Source organism: Mobula birostris, chromosome 12 (assembly GCF_030028105.1).
Source record: "Mobula birostris isolate sMobBir1 chromosome 12, sMobBir1.hap1, whole genome shotgun sequence".
NCBI lineage: Eukaryota > Metazoa > Chordata > Chondrichthyes > Myliobatiformes > Myliobatidae > Mobula > Mobula birostris.
Genome location: NC_092381.1, coordinates 59,408,947 through 59,423,303, shown reverse-complemented (window position 1 = coordinate 59,423,303; position 14,357 = coordinate 59,408,947). Strand labels below are relative to the sequence as shown.

Below are 14,357 nucleotides of genomic sequence, written 5' to 3'. Positions count from 1 at the left end.
AGCATAAACATTGCAAAATATTTATATTTACCTCGGTAACTCAATTTGTTTCTAGCAATTTCCAACATTAGTCAGTACATCATTCTGACTTGTGGAATGACGAAGGAACACTAAAAGGTATCCATTTGTTAGCTCATTCTGCAATATATGCAGCAATTAACAATTTGTAATCAATTTGCTTATTTATGCTAAAATTGAATATCATAAATATGAAGACCAATTAATTACCAATTCTTGGATTAAGTAACTAAATACATCAAGTGTAAATTAAAATCGGCTTTCCTTAGCAAGGATTGCTTTTCAGTAAGCTTTTCATTGTATTACTATGGAGAATATACACATCTTAAGTACAATCGCCATGCTTTTCTTCACGGTATAAACAAAGCAGGTTTAAAGTATAAAGTTGGAACAAAACAACAAATACATTGCATGCACTGACATAATCCCACGTATTTAAAACAGATATCTGCACAGGTGCTTTGCAACCACTTCCTAATTAAAATCTGGGAGAAAAGACTGAAATGAAAAAAGACAGTAGATGGAGGCTTAATATGGAGAAGAACAAGGTCATCGACCCCTGGACCCAACATACATAACCTTATATAATATGTGAAATTGGGAACTCAGCATTTATTGAACTCTACATATACATTATTCACCAAGTTTAGAGGGTATATACAAATGTACTGTATAAAAGGCCAATATTAAAATAGGCTTCAACAAAAACAAGTAGATTGCAATTATACAAAAGCTCCAGTTACACCTTCTTGGCTCCATTCCACTGGAAAATATACTAGCTAGTGAAAATTAAGGATTACTAAAGTCAGTCAAATAAGCCAACAGAAGATGCCAAGCAACACACACACACACACACAATGCTGGAGGAACTCAGCAGCCAAACAGCATCTATGGCAAGGAGTACAGTCAGCATTCGGGGTCGAACCCCTTCCTGCCCAAAACATCAACTGTATTCATTTCCATAAATGCTGCTTGGCCTGCTCAGTTCCTCCAGAATTTTGTGTGTTGCTCATTTTTCCAGCATCTGCAGATTTGCTCATTTAAAAAAAAAATGCCCATCAGCCAAGATCTAAAAAGGAGGTATACCAACCAGGGAATGGTAGACAGGATATAAGAGTCGGATCATGAAAATAGTTTGTGCAGCTTTAGTAATGCATGATTGAAAACTTATACCTAATTCTAGTAGTCTTATTTTGATACACAGATGTGATTACTCCAGGTTCCCACCAGCAACTCAGATGTATTGTAAACTCAAAGAATAGCATATTATACTATTTTTTTAAAAACAAAAGATAAGTCATGTTTTTGTTGGAAATATAAACATCCTGAGGACAACTCCACTGGGACAGAAGCCAGGTAGAGAATGTATGGTGGAGTTGGAACCAAGAAAGCATTGGACGTTTTATACAATGATATGCAATAAATATATCCATATATAACCTAGTTACCAATTTTCCAAACACCGAGTATTTAAAATTTGAGACACAGAAACAGAGTAATAATAGTGGGAGGTTAAGCCAGGTGTGTGTGTGTGTGCACGAGAGAGCGAGAGAGAGAGAGAGAGAGGGAGAGCGAGAGCAAGAGAGAGAAAGAAAATCAGGCTAATACCATGTAATATCAGGAAGTGGGGATGCTATAAACGAGTTCACCAGTAGATGAGTTGAGGTAGTTTTTATAAAATGGGCATTGTTTGCAATTGAATAGCTGAAAGTCAAAGAAGCATATGGTCAGACAATGTTGGAAACTTTGGTTCACCCAGGGATGGTACCCAGTTAGAGAAACAATGGTTAGAATATAGTCATTTTCCAGATATTTTAGCATTAGTCTCACATTCGGCTGTAGGAAGTTAAGCACAAATTGAATTTTGAAACACCCATCAATAGTAGGTTTAAGGTGGGCCAAAGCTAGAGGATGGCACCTCTAACAAGCGTGGAAACTATGTGCAATGTTGTTGCTTAGTAGAAAGAGTAGCCAAAGACAAAATCCTACTGTGGAGGAGGTAGTCTCCCAAGAGAAAACCTTTGATATACAGCCTGCCAAAATAATCAGACCAGTAACACTGCATCCAAGCTGAATGAGACAGTGGAGGAAGACCACTGGTAAGCACAATACAGAAGGGACAGAAAAATAGCAAAGTGAAATGATGCACTCTTAAGGATATGTCAGTGCTATTAAAGAGTTAAAAACCCTCAATATCTAAAAATTTTGAAATCTACTGAGAGGGGAATGTTGGAAACTGGGTAGCACTTAGAATAGTGGTTAATATTCTTGAAGTAGAAAAGTGAATTTGTTTTGTGTAATACTGCAATGTTTCAGCTCAAGTCTTGGGTACTCTAGATTTTTAATACAAATTTTGTTTGATATTTTATGCTATCTGCTTTAGTGTCAGCAGGAAACAGTGAATTTTAGAGTTAACATTAAAAAAAAATTTAAAATATTGTGGTGTGTTCAACTATCGAGTAATAGACCGCATTTCAAATAAAAACTTGATTACTCTGTAGGTATGTAGCCGAGTGCATGATTAAACAAACAGGTGCTAATGATCAATGACATGAGTTGACTGAACCAAACTGACTAACTGAAACACAAACAGTGTAGAAGGAATCAAACCAGGCAAAAAAAAACCAAACTTAAAAGGTATAGTAAACTTAAAGGTATGGTAGATCTGAATTTAACCTTCAAATCATCAATTCTTACACCATGGCAATATAGCAACAAGACAAGGTGGGCACCCTACATCAACAAGGTCTCTCCCAAGCAAAAATGTTGCAGTAAACAGGAGTTTCAAGTCGTGTTGTCCAAGTTCTTCTGAAATACAAAGAAACAGGAAACACAGTGGCTGGCCATGGAAACTGAGTGCAGCAGACAAGAGATACTTCAAACTGACGCCCCTGCTAAATCAAAGTCCAGCACTAAACTCACAGAAGCCACTGGAACCCAAGTAATCTCTCTACAATCCAGATGTTTGTCAGAAGCGGTCTCCATGGAAGAGCTGCTGCCAAAAAAGTAATTCCTCCAAAGTGAAACAAAACCAAGAGACTTGCCTATGTACAAATACACAAGAACTGGGTGCTGAACATTAGCAGCAAGTGCTTTGGAATCTTTGAAAGTTTTGGCTCAAACAGGAGGCAGTTTGTCCATAGAACAGCTGGAGAGTGCAATACGGATGAGTCTGCAGGCAACAGTGAAGCACTACAGATTCCCTGCAGATTTAGAGCTGCATTTCTGCTGATGGAGTTGGTGATCTGGTCAGAATTAATGGAATCCTCATTGCCGAGTACAAGCAGCTTCTCATCAATTACGCATTATCAATCAGCAGAACAATGACCCCAAGGTCATAAAGAACTACTGTATCTTCAGCAAAAACAAGGAGTTCTGCAACAGAAGGTATGACCTCTACAGAGCCATGATCTCAGTATCATCGACAGTCTGGGATTACCTAGACAGACAGAAGCAAGAGAGAGAGCCAGTCTCTAAGATGCTTGGAACCACCTACCAGCTGATTTTCTTATAAAAGTGCACAACAGTGTACATTGAGAACTGACGTCGTTTTAACAGCAAGGGGTGGTCACCAAATGCAGATAGCTAGTTTTCAAAAAACATAAAAGTGCATGGGTTACTCAGCAAGCCAGCCAAATCCTTGCAAAGTTCAGGTTCATGTCCTTTCATTATAGCTTTAAACTAATATTTTTTGCTTTTATTTTAGATTTACAGTACGTACTCTCTATTGACTTTTCATTTTTTTTTAAACTTAAAAACAGGTTTACAAATACCATGCTGCCTTTAACCTGCAGCTAATTAAAGCAAGGTGACAGGATCTCAAATGAGTTTCCCTTAGCCTGGGCATAGAGAATATATTTCTTGTGTAAATTAGTAGTACATCAGACTACTTCTTCAAGTAATGGACTGCAGCCAAATCTATACCTGTGATTCTTTCAATACCCAGGCACATGGCCATCCCAGAAACATACATTTAATTGTGAAGTTGCTGTATTGGGATATTATAAAAAAAATATTAATTGTGAAAACATTCCTTATTTATCATGATAATCTCCATGCAGCCAATTTGTCCCAAGTCTGTAGTCTTGCAAATAGCAATTCTAAATACATACAACTGCAACCTTGATGTAGATGTCAGTAAAAATCCATCTTTAGAATATCTTACAGCAATTCTGTTAAGTAGGATTCAATAAATACTAACTGATAGATGGTAAATGAAGAATTTTGTGATTATTAATGCTTGTAGGTGTCTAGATAATTTCCAAAAGTATCAATGGGTATGAGGATGCTAAAAGACTATTGCAAAATGAAATCCATTTTAACATTGCATAGCAAAAAAATACTTCCTAAAAACTAACCACTGCTCTGCTGTAAAAGAACAGTTTGATGCACTAAGCGAGGGTAAAATTAGCAGATTTTTCAAATTATCAACAGGACCAAAACTTTCCCAACTGTGGATCAACTCAGATCAGTATATTTCCTACAACACACACAAAATGCCCGAGGAACTCAGCAGGCAAGGCAGCATCTATGGAAAAAAGTACAGTCGACACTTCAGGCTGAGACCCTTCAGCAGGACTAGCAGGACTTGGCCCAAAACGCCAACAATGTGTGTTTTATTCTCCATAGGTGCCACTTGACCTGCTGAGTTCCTCCAGCATTTTGTGTGTTGCTTTGGTTTCCAGCATCTGCAGATTTTCTCCAGTATATTCCCTAACAATTTTTATCCACACAAAAACTTTGCACCTCACCTCCTGCGAGAAAACAGACAGGGAACAGGTATCTATCCCATCATCTGAATACTCAATACCAACCATGTCAAGTGACATTAAAAACTACTAAGCAATGCAAAATGTCTTCCTACTGTACCCAAACTAACATAATTCACAACTGCTTTCACTACTACTCAAACATCAACTTCTTTTAATACATTATGTTACCTGTGTCTCAGTGTTTTTGGGATTTTAAAAAAATAGCAATTTGCTGTCAACATCCATTTGAGCTTACCGGTGTGATGTTAAACCTATACAATATTAAGATGTGTATATTCGAACTTGGCATTTGCAAATATCAAAAGAAATGTGGTATTTTACTAACTGACAATGGTACCTCATTTTTTGATAACATTTCAAAAACCACTTATTAGAACTTTAGGAACCAAAAGCTGGGTTTCCAATGTAACACTGTTCAAAATCCCCATTTCCAGTACTTCGGGCTTGCCATAATACTAAAGAAAAATACACAGCATTGAGGTGGCTCAGCAAATTGAGATTATAGATTCAGTGCCTTAAAAATTAGTGGACAACATAGACTGCTGTAGAGAGTGGCTAGTCTTCTTTCAGCAACCATGAAGGGCAGGCAAAATGTTAAATAGAAGTCAAAGCAAAAAGGCCTGGACATACTAATGTAGCAGTACCTAAATAGTACTACTTAGCAGAGGTCTTGGAACGTGAATCCCACCATTCTTGGGAGAAAAAAAAAAGTACGGTCCAGTGAGGTTTTCTAAATAAGCCAAAGGATTCAGAAGGCATGAGTGGACAGGACTTCTTATGTGCTCCTAACAGGGTTGTATAGACATTACAATAGCTTCCAAAGTACAGCTGGATAATATCCAAAGGAGTTACTTCAGTGGTAAGAGAAAAATGGGAATAGTGAAATTAAGCAAATTCTTCGTTGAAAGAGGTGGCGAAGATCTGTAAAGTAAAATACCCACCTTCTTCTATACTGCAGTAATTAATGTTGATATTTACCAGCACTTACCACTGTTAAGACTTTACAGGAAAAGTTATTATCTGCAAAACAATTTGGTAGTAAATACTTTGATCACATTTATCTGTTCCATTAGCTAAAATTTCAAAATCTTTCAGAATGCATCACAATTCAAATGGTAGGGTCGGCTATGGAAAACCACTGCACTGTCAAGCTGCAATGAAGAATTTCCCAGAAAAATGTCATTCTTGAGACTGGTATCTTTTCCATTCTTGTATTTCCTCCAAACCAACTGTACCAGTTGAGATATGGATCAGCACCATACCAAACTGCACTCGGAGTGAATATCTGTTGAAGGCAAAAGGATTCTAAATGTATTGAAATAAGCACCTCATTGGACTCATAATGCACACTCTTCACACCTATATTTTTAGATAGGAAATGCATATTTAAGCAGCAATACAAAAAAAGTATCAATTCATGAAGAATGCATAATTTCTGAAAATTTATTATGAAAACAGATTTTCCCTCTGCTACCATTTTTGTGGATATAAAATCAGCTATCAATATTTGTTGCTTCTGTGTAGCAAGAGAAGTCCATTTCAACAACTCCTTGTGAACAGTTCATAGGTGTGAATGGTATGGATGACAGTCTTTTTTTCTCTTTTTCCTGTTAATATGGTTGAGAAGGGTTCCTTTAGCATGCAAGCCTCACAGAGTGGGGGCCCTCCCGAGGACTTCAGGCCAGGCTGACGACTTCCATTTAGGCCAGAGCTGGGAAAGCTTCTGGGTCATCGACATTTGGAACAGAGATGCTAGACTGCAAAATTTAAAAAAAAACTGATCAGTAATGCTAAATTTGAAAAATAGGTGTGCAACAGACTAGCTTAAGAAATGAAAAACATCTTTTGAGTCATTCAAATTCCCAACACTTTACAAACTTGTGAATTAGTACAGCGCTATATTAATGTAGTAATAAGCTTCATACCTAAAAGTGAACGTTTAAAGTTAAATCACAAATGTTGGCTGTCAAGCATCTGGCATGCTTTAATCTACATACCCATACAGCCACTTTCAGCGTGAATGGATTAATACCCAAAGTCTTTTTCTATTCGAGAGGGCTCTCCAAAGCCTCACCACCCTAGCATTTTGTCTGTCTTACCTTTAACCCTCCAAATGCATCAATCTGCACTTGGAACATGGAATTTAATCCTAACATTGCTCCTCCCTCTTTACTAATCAACATCATGGTGCAGACGGACAATCCTGTTATCTACCACACCACTAACTTCCAGGTCATCTTCAAACTTAATAACACCTCCTACATTCAAATCCAATTCATTAATACTTAGCACAAATGTTAAGGGACCCATTAACAATCCTCATTTCACTTACCAGTTCTGCAATCTGCTCCACCAGTCTAAACTTGTGCACATACATCCAGGAAATAAAATTCCTGTGTCCCCAGTCGACATTCCCTCTCCTTGTAACCCCCCCCCCCACCAAAATCCATCCCATAATTTCTTGGAATTGAGCAGTTCTAACTTGAAAATGACTGAACTGCCAAATGGATTTCAAGCTTTATCTGGCAAGGAAAGAATCCAATTTAATACCTTACAGTTAGGAAAGGAAGGTGGTGGTAAGGCACTTCCTTGTTTGAGAAATTATTTTTATGCTTCACAGATAACCCCTCTGTTATATTGGTGTAATGGGGACTATAAGGCTAGATGGAAGGAATTAGAATTTGGATTGATTGACAGTTTTCCTCTACTGGCCTCAATAGCAGACAAAGGATTGATGGCCCAATTGGAAGAGATTAAAAACAGCTGGATAAATCTCACATTAAAAGTATGGCAGAAGGTGGCTAATTCATATGGAATCAATAACATGTTAAAACTTTTCAGATGGTGTGCTTATGATACCAAATTTCTTCCCAGCAGAGGAGATAAAAAATTTGAACTGTGGATAAAGAAAGGTCTTACAACCTTTCTCTCATTCACATATAAAAGTGTATTACAAAGTTTTCAATCCCTGCAGGACAAACATGGCCTAGAACACAATGACTTTTTTAGGTACCTTCAAGTACGACATCATGTTAACCAGAGTTGTAGATATACAGACTTATCAACAGTAGAATTAGAATTTTTCAAGATTCTGAATTTGGCTTACAGTTCAATACCAAGTAAATCAATTTCTTAATTATATAATGCCCTCTCTCATGCCAAAAATGAAAACACATTGTATATTAAAGAGAAGTGGGAGAAAGAAGCAGGGTTGGTACTTTCAGAGGAGGCTTGGGGGAGAATATGCAGCTTCTAGTGGTCTTCGACTAACTCTGATTTGGAAAGAACATTGTTGGAAAAATAAGATATTTCAAGACCCCATACCAGGAAAAATATAAAGACACAAACAAACGTGGCGTGTTGGAGAAGGTGTGGCACCAAGGAGGCAAATCATTTGCACATTTTTTTGGGATTGCCCTAAATTAATTTCTATTGGGAAGGTATTCACAGAACATTAGTTAAGGTATTTAAGACTCATACCTCTGAACTTTCAGACTCTCTACTTGGGGCATGTATTGTTTTTGGAACAGAAGATAGATATAAAGCTGTTGCAGGCCCTTTTAACAGCAAATAAGAAATCAATCACCAGGAAGTGGTTAAATCCAATATCACCTACATTAGAAGACTGGTATGAAATCATTTTGGAAATATTTAAAATGGAAAAGATGACCTACTCTGAGAATTCAAAAGGAAATTTTTTAAAATCAAATTTGAAATAAATGGATTGAATTTATAACCCCAGAGCCAGCAGACTTTAGATGACTCTCCTATATTGTTTGTCTCACCAACATAGTAAGTGTGTTAATGTAAGCACCTTCGGCTCGAATGTTTACTGTTTTTTTTGGGAAAATGTGGAATTAACACAAGTAAAAAGATCTGGGGAAATTTTGGACCAGAAAGAAATGGACCAGAAGAGATACATGGAAATTAGTATTCAACCACTATTAATATTTTTATAACAACTACTATCATTATTTAGTTTAATAGAGTGGAATTACAATTGCACATAAACATATACCTAATTATTTTCTGTATTATCTCAATATGCACTTGTGAATGTACAAATTAATATAGATTTACTCACATAAAAAATGGAAAAGGTTATATATGTTAAAAAAGTTTGTGTACTACTTGTGAATACCTTATCTAAATAAAAACAAAATTTTAAAAAATAAAAGTTTTAAAAAAATGATTGAACTGCATGTTTTATTTAAACCACATTTTAAAATTCAGCTGCCCCTTAATAAACAAGTAACAGCCCAAACTTTTATAAATCCATTAGATACAGATTGAGCACCTGTTAATACTCCACAGCAATTTAAGATTTATTCTATTAAATTCTACCTGCCTGCCCAAGATGTTTCTGGTACTAATCCTTATTACAAAGACTTCTAACATGCTAAAAGGTAGATAATCCCACTCCAACTATTCTCCCCTGGCTGGAGCAGAATTTTTAAGCATAGATGCTCACAGGGTAGAAAACTGCTTTAATGTAGCACCTTTCATAAACTGAGGAAGCTTAGATATTACAATAACGGCACTAGACATTCTTTCTTAGCTATGGTATCTACAGATTGTGAAAGATGCAAGTCTCTTTCTTCCTTCTGCATTCTTTTATAAATCTAGCTAGCTTGTGTAGAGTTTGTTAAATTATGGAAGCAACCACAAATATAAATATATATATATATATATTATATATAGTATATGCTATATATTATATTTCGCAGATCATAGATGCTATTTGCTATTACAATGTTTTCTTAACACTCCAGTCTTGTTAAAATACGGAGTGTCATGCATTTAAAACTGCAGTCCAACTGTTGATACCTTATCTGGTCTCATTCCACGGATGCTCCTGCCAGCACCACCACGGCCACGACCACCTCGGCCTCTGCCACCACGACCAGGGCGGCCCAAATCACCAAAATTGATCTCCAGCTGAGAGGTTATATCATTTGCTGGTTTGCGGAAGTGATGGTCCAGAGCAGATTCATCAGAAACCTATGTTGAAAGAAGATTAGCTCAAATTCAAAACCTTCACAGCAGTCACTCTATAAATCACTGAAATGCAAGCCTTTTTTAAAGTGTAAACCATGTATTTTGCACAATGCATATGCAATACAGTTCAATGCTTAAAAAACAAAATCAAAACTGTAGAAAAGCTATAGAAACATAGCTTTTCAAACAATCCCCTATTGTTTTAAGATGTACTTCAATCAACAAGTTTTATTTGTATTAAAAATGCAAACTGGGAGGAACAATACCCCACATCCAAAATAGAAAAATAACATGCATTTTCAAATTACATTTCAAACAGGTCATTAATACGGATCAAGAACCAAGCACCAATAAATTGTCTCTACTGATGTGAACTTTAATATTACCTGCATTTCAAAACTAGACACACCTCAATCAAGTTAGTTAGATGCAACATTTCATGGGAAGGGGCTTTATATAAAATAAAGGTTGTCATCAGGCTGTCAGAGCCAGGGGTTGTAACGGAGATAAGCTCCAACTACCTATTAGTGCTCCCAATGAAGAGCATCTCAAATTGCACTTGACAACCAAGTCCAGCTCCTGGCCTTCATGTGTGACTTATCTACTAAGCCTGGTGGAATAGTTTCTACTGACAGAAGGGGCAAAGGTGGATTATGGCACCTTAAAAGCATTTTCTTCAGGCAGATGGGGCTAGTCAGCCATGGCAGGCTAATCATCTCACAGGAAAACTGATCTCAAATCTCCGGTCTTGTGGCTACATCCACTCACAGGGAAGGCCTCAGGAGTAAAACCCGAGGGGCAGGGGGAAAATTGAGAGCTGGAGTCCCAAGGGCAGTCCTACATTGAGTTCAACATTGATTTGCAACTCCTGCGACACTGCTGGTGCCAAACTGTACTGGTCTCTGTCATTCATCAGCTGCATAGGCAACAGCTTGCTCTTCTGTATCATAATGCCCTGGCTTGTGTATCAGGTATAGAGCTAGAACAAAATATCCATAGTCAACCCTAATCAATAAAGTCTGTAAGCTCATTAACTCGTACTTCGGAGATTTGGGTCAGCTCAGTTATCAAGCACCAAAGCCTTTGAAAACAATTTAAAAGTTCAAAACACTACTTTTTTTAAAAAAGCTAAGTGGAGTAACAAACCCATCTTTAAGATGACAATCAAATGGATTGTAGCAATCCTGACATTCAGATTAATGCCCTCAATCGAAAGAGTGCATGTTCCGAACAGAATATGTGACAGAAGGCATAATACATTAAACCAAGCATCAATACAAGGTGGTCATATTGCATCTACTGCAAGTCTTCATTCCAGATACAACTGAGTAAAATTAAAAAGCTATCTTCATCAAAACCACTCATGAAGCAAGACTGCCCAGAATTTAGCCTACTCTGCAGTAAATTCAAAGCGGTGACCCCCGATACGTGATGCTGATCATCCATAAATTTCTTTGAATAAGCATTTCTACGATAAAGCTTCAGCAAGCTTTACCAGATAAGTACATTCAAACAAAGCCTGCCCATATCTAGTGCGTTCCCTTTGTTAAGAACCCAGTCATTCATTATGTTCTAGATGTTGATCCTAAAATAAAGTACACCAGAGAATTCCGTCATTGATCCAAATTTCCCCCCCCGCAATTATAACACTAAAGAAATATAAACATTTTGATGGCATAGATTAGAGCAGGCAATTTCCTTTAGGCCTCAATAATGTTTACGACAAACACGTCACTACATATTACGTAAATTACCAAAGTAACATACAAATTAGTTGGTAACAATGATCTTGAGCGTGCAAATGAACAAAAATACAAATGGATTACCGTATATTCCAAAGTATGGACATCTTCATTCTCAAAACGCTTCTAGCAGATAAAATGCAAAAAACAATCTGAATACATAGAGTTAGCAATGACAAATGATTAAGTTCAAAAACCACTGAACTATTTTACAATCATCAATATACAATTTAAAAAGATGGGAAAGAGATCAGTTACTGTGCAATTCCTAAAAACCTGGCTACCAAACTAGGAAGTAAAACTATGCCAAAAGTAGTTAACAAAAAAAAATTATACAACAGTTCAATTCTGCAATACAAATCGTGCCACGCCTACCTCCTCAGTTTTAGGCTTGCGTAAAACGAATCCTTTTTTCCACTGACTACTATCACAGCCCTCATTAGGTTTGCGAATGTTAAACTCAGCTTTTGCCCGTTCTTTATCTTGCATGGCTTTCCACTCATCGAGAGTCATTTCCTTTGGGCCTTCTTCTTTAACTTCTTCTACTTCATTTTCCCTGAGGGCAATAAGTATCCGTGAGGATTCGATACACAAGTTCAATTATAAGCTGCATTTACTTAAGAGATTTTCCTGATACTGACACAATATATTGTAGTGTAACACTAGTTAATCAAAATATTTCCAGACCCTCACAACCCAAGGACTGTCTTTTTCCAAAAAATTCAGTACCATGGCCAATCCCTTCCACACCTCAATTCACACAAGCCGTTATCTATATTACAATTTAATTTAAACACTTTTTGATGTATCTGCTTTTGAAAAGTACCATTATCAACTTACCATAAAGATCCTGCAATTTCCCAAATAAATTGTCACCCAAAATCATGCTAACAGTATGTCCATATTTAGCAGAAGGTACGAATCAGACATCTTCAGATTAAATTTCCCATTTAGGACCATTGCAAATTCTGTATTCTATAATTATATGTACATGCTGAGAGAAAGATGCTACAACACTGATGTGTGAGGGTACATGTTTTTAACTCACTTAATTCTGAAAATGTCTTCTTTTGAGCAATTTCCTATTATGGTTCTACAACCTCTTCAATATACACCCTAATTTCAGACAATATTCTGAAAATCCATATGCCCATTTCATTTAGAAATGAAATACAGTATGTCAATAACTTCTCACTGTAGATTGATAATAGCTTCTTTAAAGCACCTTTCTACAAAAGAATTGCACAGACCCAAACTCTCCCACAAAGCAAGAGAGGACATATAATATAGCAAAGATTAGTGGAAAGTTAGAGGACTGAGAAGCTTTCAAAAAACAACAAAAGAACAATAGGAGAGAAAAGATTAAATATGAAGTTAAGTTAGTCTATAACAACAACACCCTGTTTCTTTTCCAAATCTATAAAAGAGTGAAAGAGAGGCAAAAGTGGATACTGGACTGATGAAAAACGATGCTGGAGATATAGTGATGGGGGACTAAGACATGGCAATGAACTTAATCGAATATTTTGTGTCAGTCTTCACTGTGAGAGAGACCAACACTATGCCAGAAATTTAAGTGTTGGGGCAGAGGTGAGAATCGTTATTACTAAGGAGCAAGTGCTTAGGAAGCCGTAAGATCTGAAGGTAGACAAGTCACCTGGACCAGATGGACTACACACCAGGTTTCTGAAAGAGGGAGGCATTATTACTGACCTTTCAGGAATCACTAGATTCAGGAATGGTTACAGAGGAGTGGAAAATTGCAAATGTCAAACCACTCTTTGGTTGGGGGGGGGGGGGGGAGAGAGAGAAGCACAAGAAATCAGTATTCCACTGCCCCACCTTGTTTGAAATTGTATTCCAGTTCATACGCAGAGTGAGACCTTTCTTATTTCAAAGGCAAAAGTCCCTCTCTGAAAAAGAGCTGGATTACGATTTTAAATAAGGCAAGACAGCGGAAAGCTGAATGGTTGAGGACTAAGTTGAGTGTATATACCACTGGACTAGGCATGCCAAGGTGGAGTTTATCATCGAAACATGGGTTAAAATTGATACATGGACCCAGCTGGAAGCCCCAGAAAAGTTTATGCATCATATATAGCAAGAAGGCACTAAATCCTTTTACTTGATAAGTTTAGTTTGCAACAGCATATCGAATACACAAGACAATGGTGACTTACAGGAACACTATACAGACACATTAATCGTTATTCAACTTTAAAGACTATACCTGGCACTGTACAAGATTCCCATTAATCAGATTTTGACAACTGAAATTTTCATATTGTTGACAATGTTTTAATTTTATTCATAATGAACATTATACACTCAATATAACAGAAAATACTGGAAGAACTTAAGCAGGTTAAGCAGCATCTAGTAGAGTAATAAACAGTTGATGTTTCAGAGATCATTCATCAAGACTGGAAAGGAAGGTGGGGGGGGGGGGGGGGGGAGGAGAAACAAGCCAGAATAAGAAAAGGGGTAGAAGAGAGGGAGTACAAGCTAGAATATGATAGATCAGACCAGGTGGGGTAGGGAAGAGGGGGATGAAGTGAGAAGCTGGGAGATAATAGGTGAAAAAGGGCTGAAGAAGAAATCTAATAGGAGAGGAGAGTGTACCATGGGAGAAATTAATCTAGGAGGCTTCCACGGGGAAGTGATAAGCAGAGGGGACCAGAGTTGGGGTGGGGGGGAAGAGAGAGAGAGAAAAGAAGTGAAATGAAACAAAATTACCCAGAAGTTAGAGAAATTGATTTTCTTCCATTTTGCAGACTTCTGTTTGGGTAGCTTCCAGCCAGATAGCATGAACTTTGACTTCTGACTC

General features: G+C 37.2%; 1 protein-coding gene across 3 annotated transcripts in view; it reads right to left on the bottom strand.

Annotated features, from left to right (window-relative positions):
- Positions 1-6,219: 6,219 nt before the first annotated feature.
- The window catches only part of LOC140205952 (SERPINE1 mRNA-binding protein 1-like), a 36,453-nt gene continuing 28,315 nt past the window's right edge, over positions 6,220-14,357 (bottom strand). For all 3 annotated transcript variants that reach the window (XM_072273861.1, XM_072273863.1, XM_072273864.1), the window contains 4 exons: positions 11,906-12,086; positions 11,615-11,656; positions 9,618-9,791; positions 6,220-6,547 (listed from right to left, as the gene is read on the bottom strand). In XM_072273861.1, the coding sequence (XP_072129962.1) occupies positions 6,491-6,547; positions 9,618-9,791; positions 11,615-11,656; positions 11,906-12,086 (454 nt within the window). In that variant the 3' untranslated portion in view covers positions 6,220-6,490. The remainder of the gene's footprint in view (positions 6,548-9,617; positions 9,792-11,614; positions 11,657-11,905; positions 12,087-14,357) is intronic.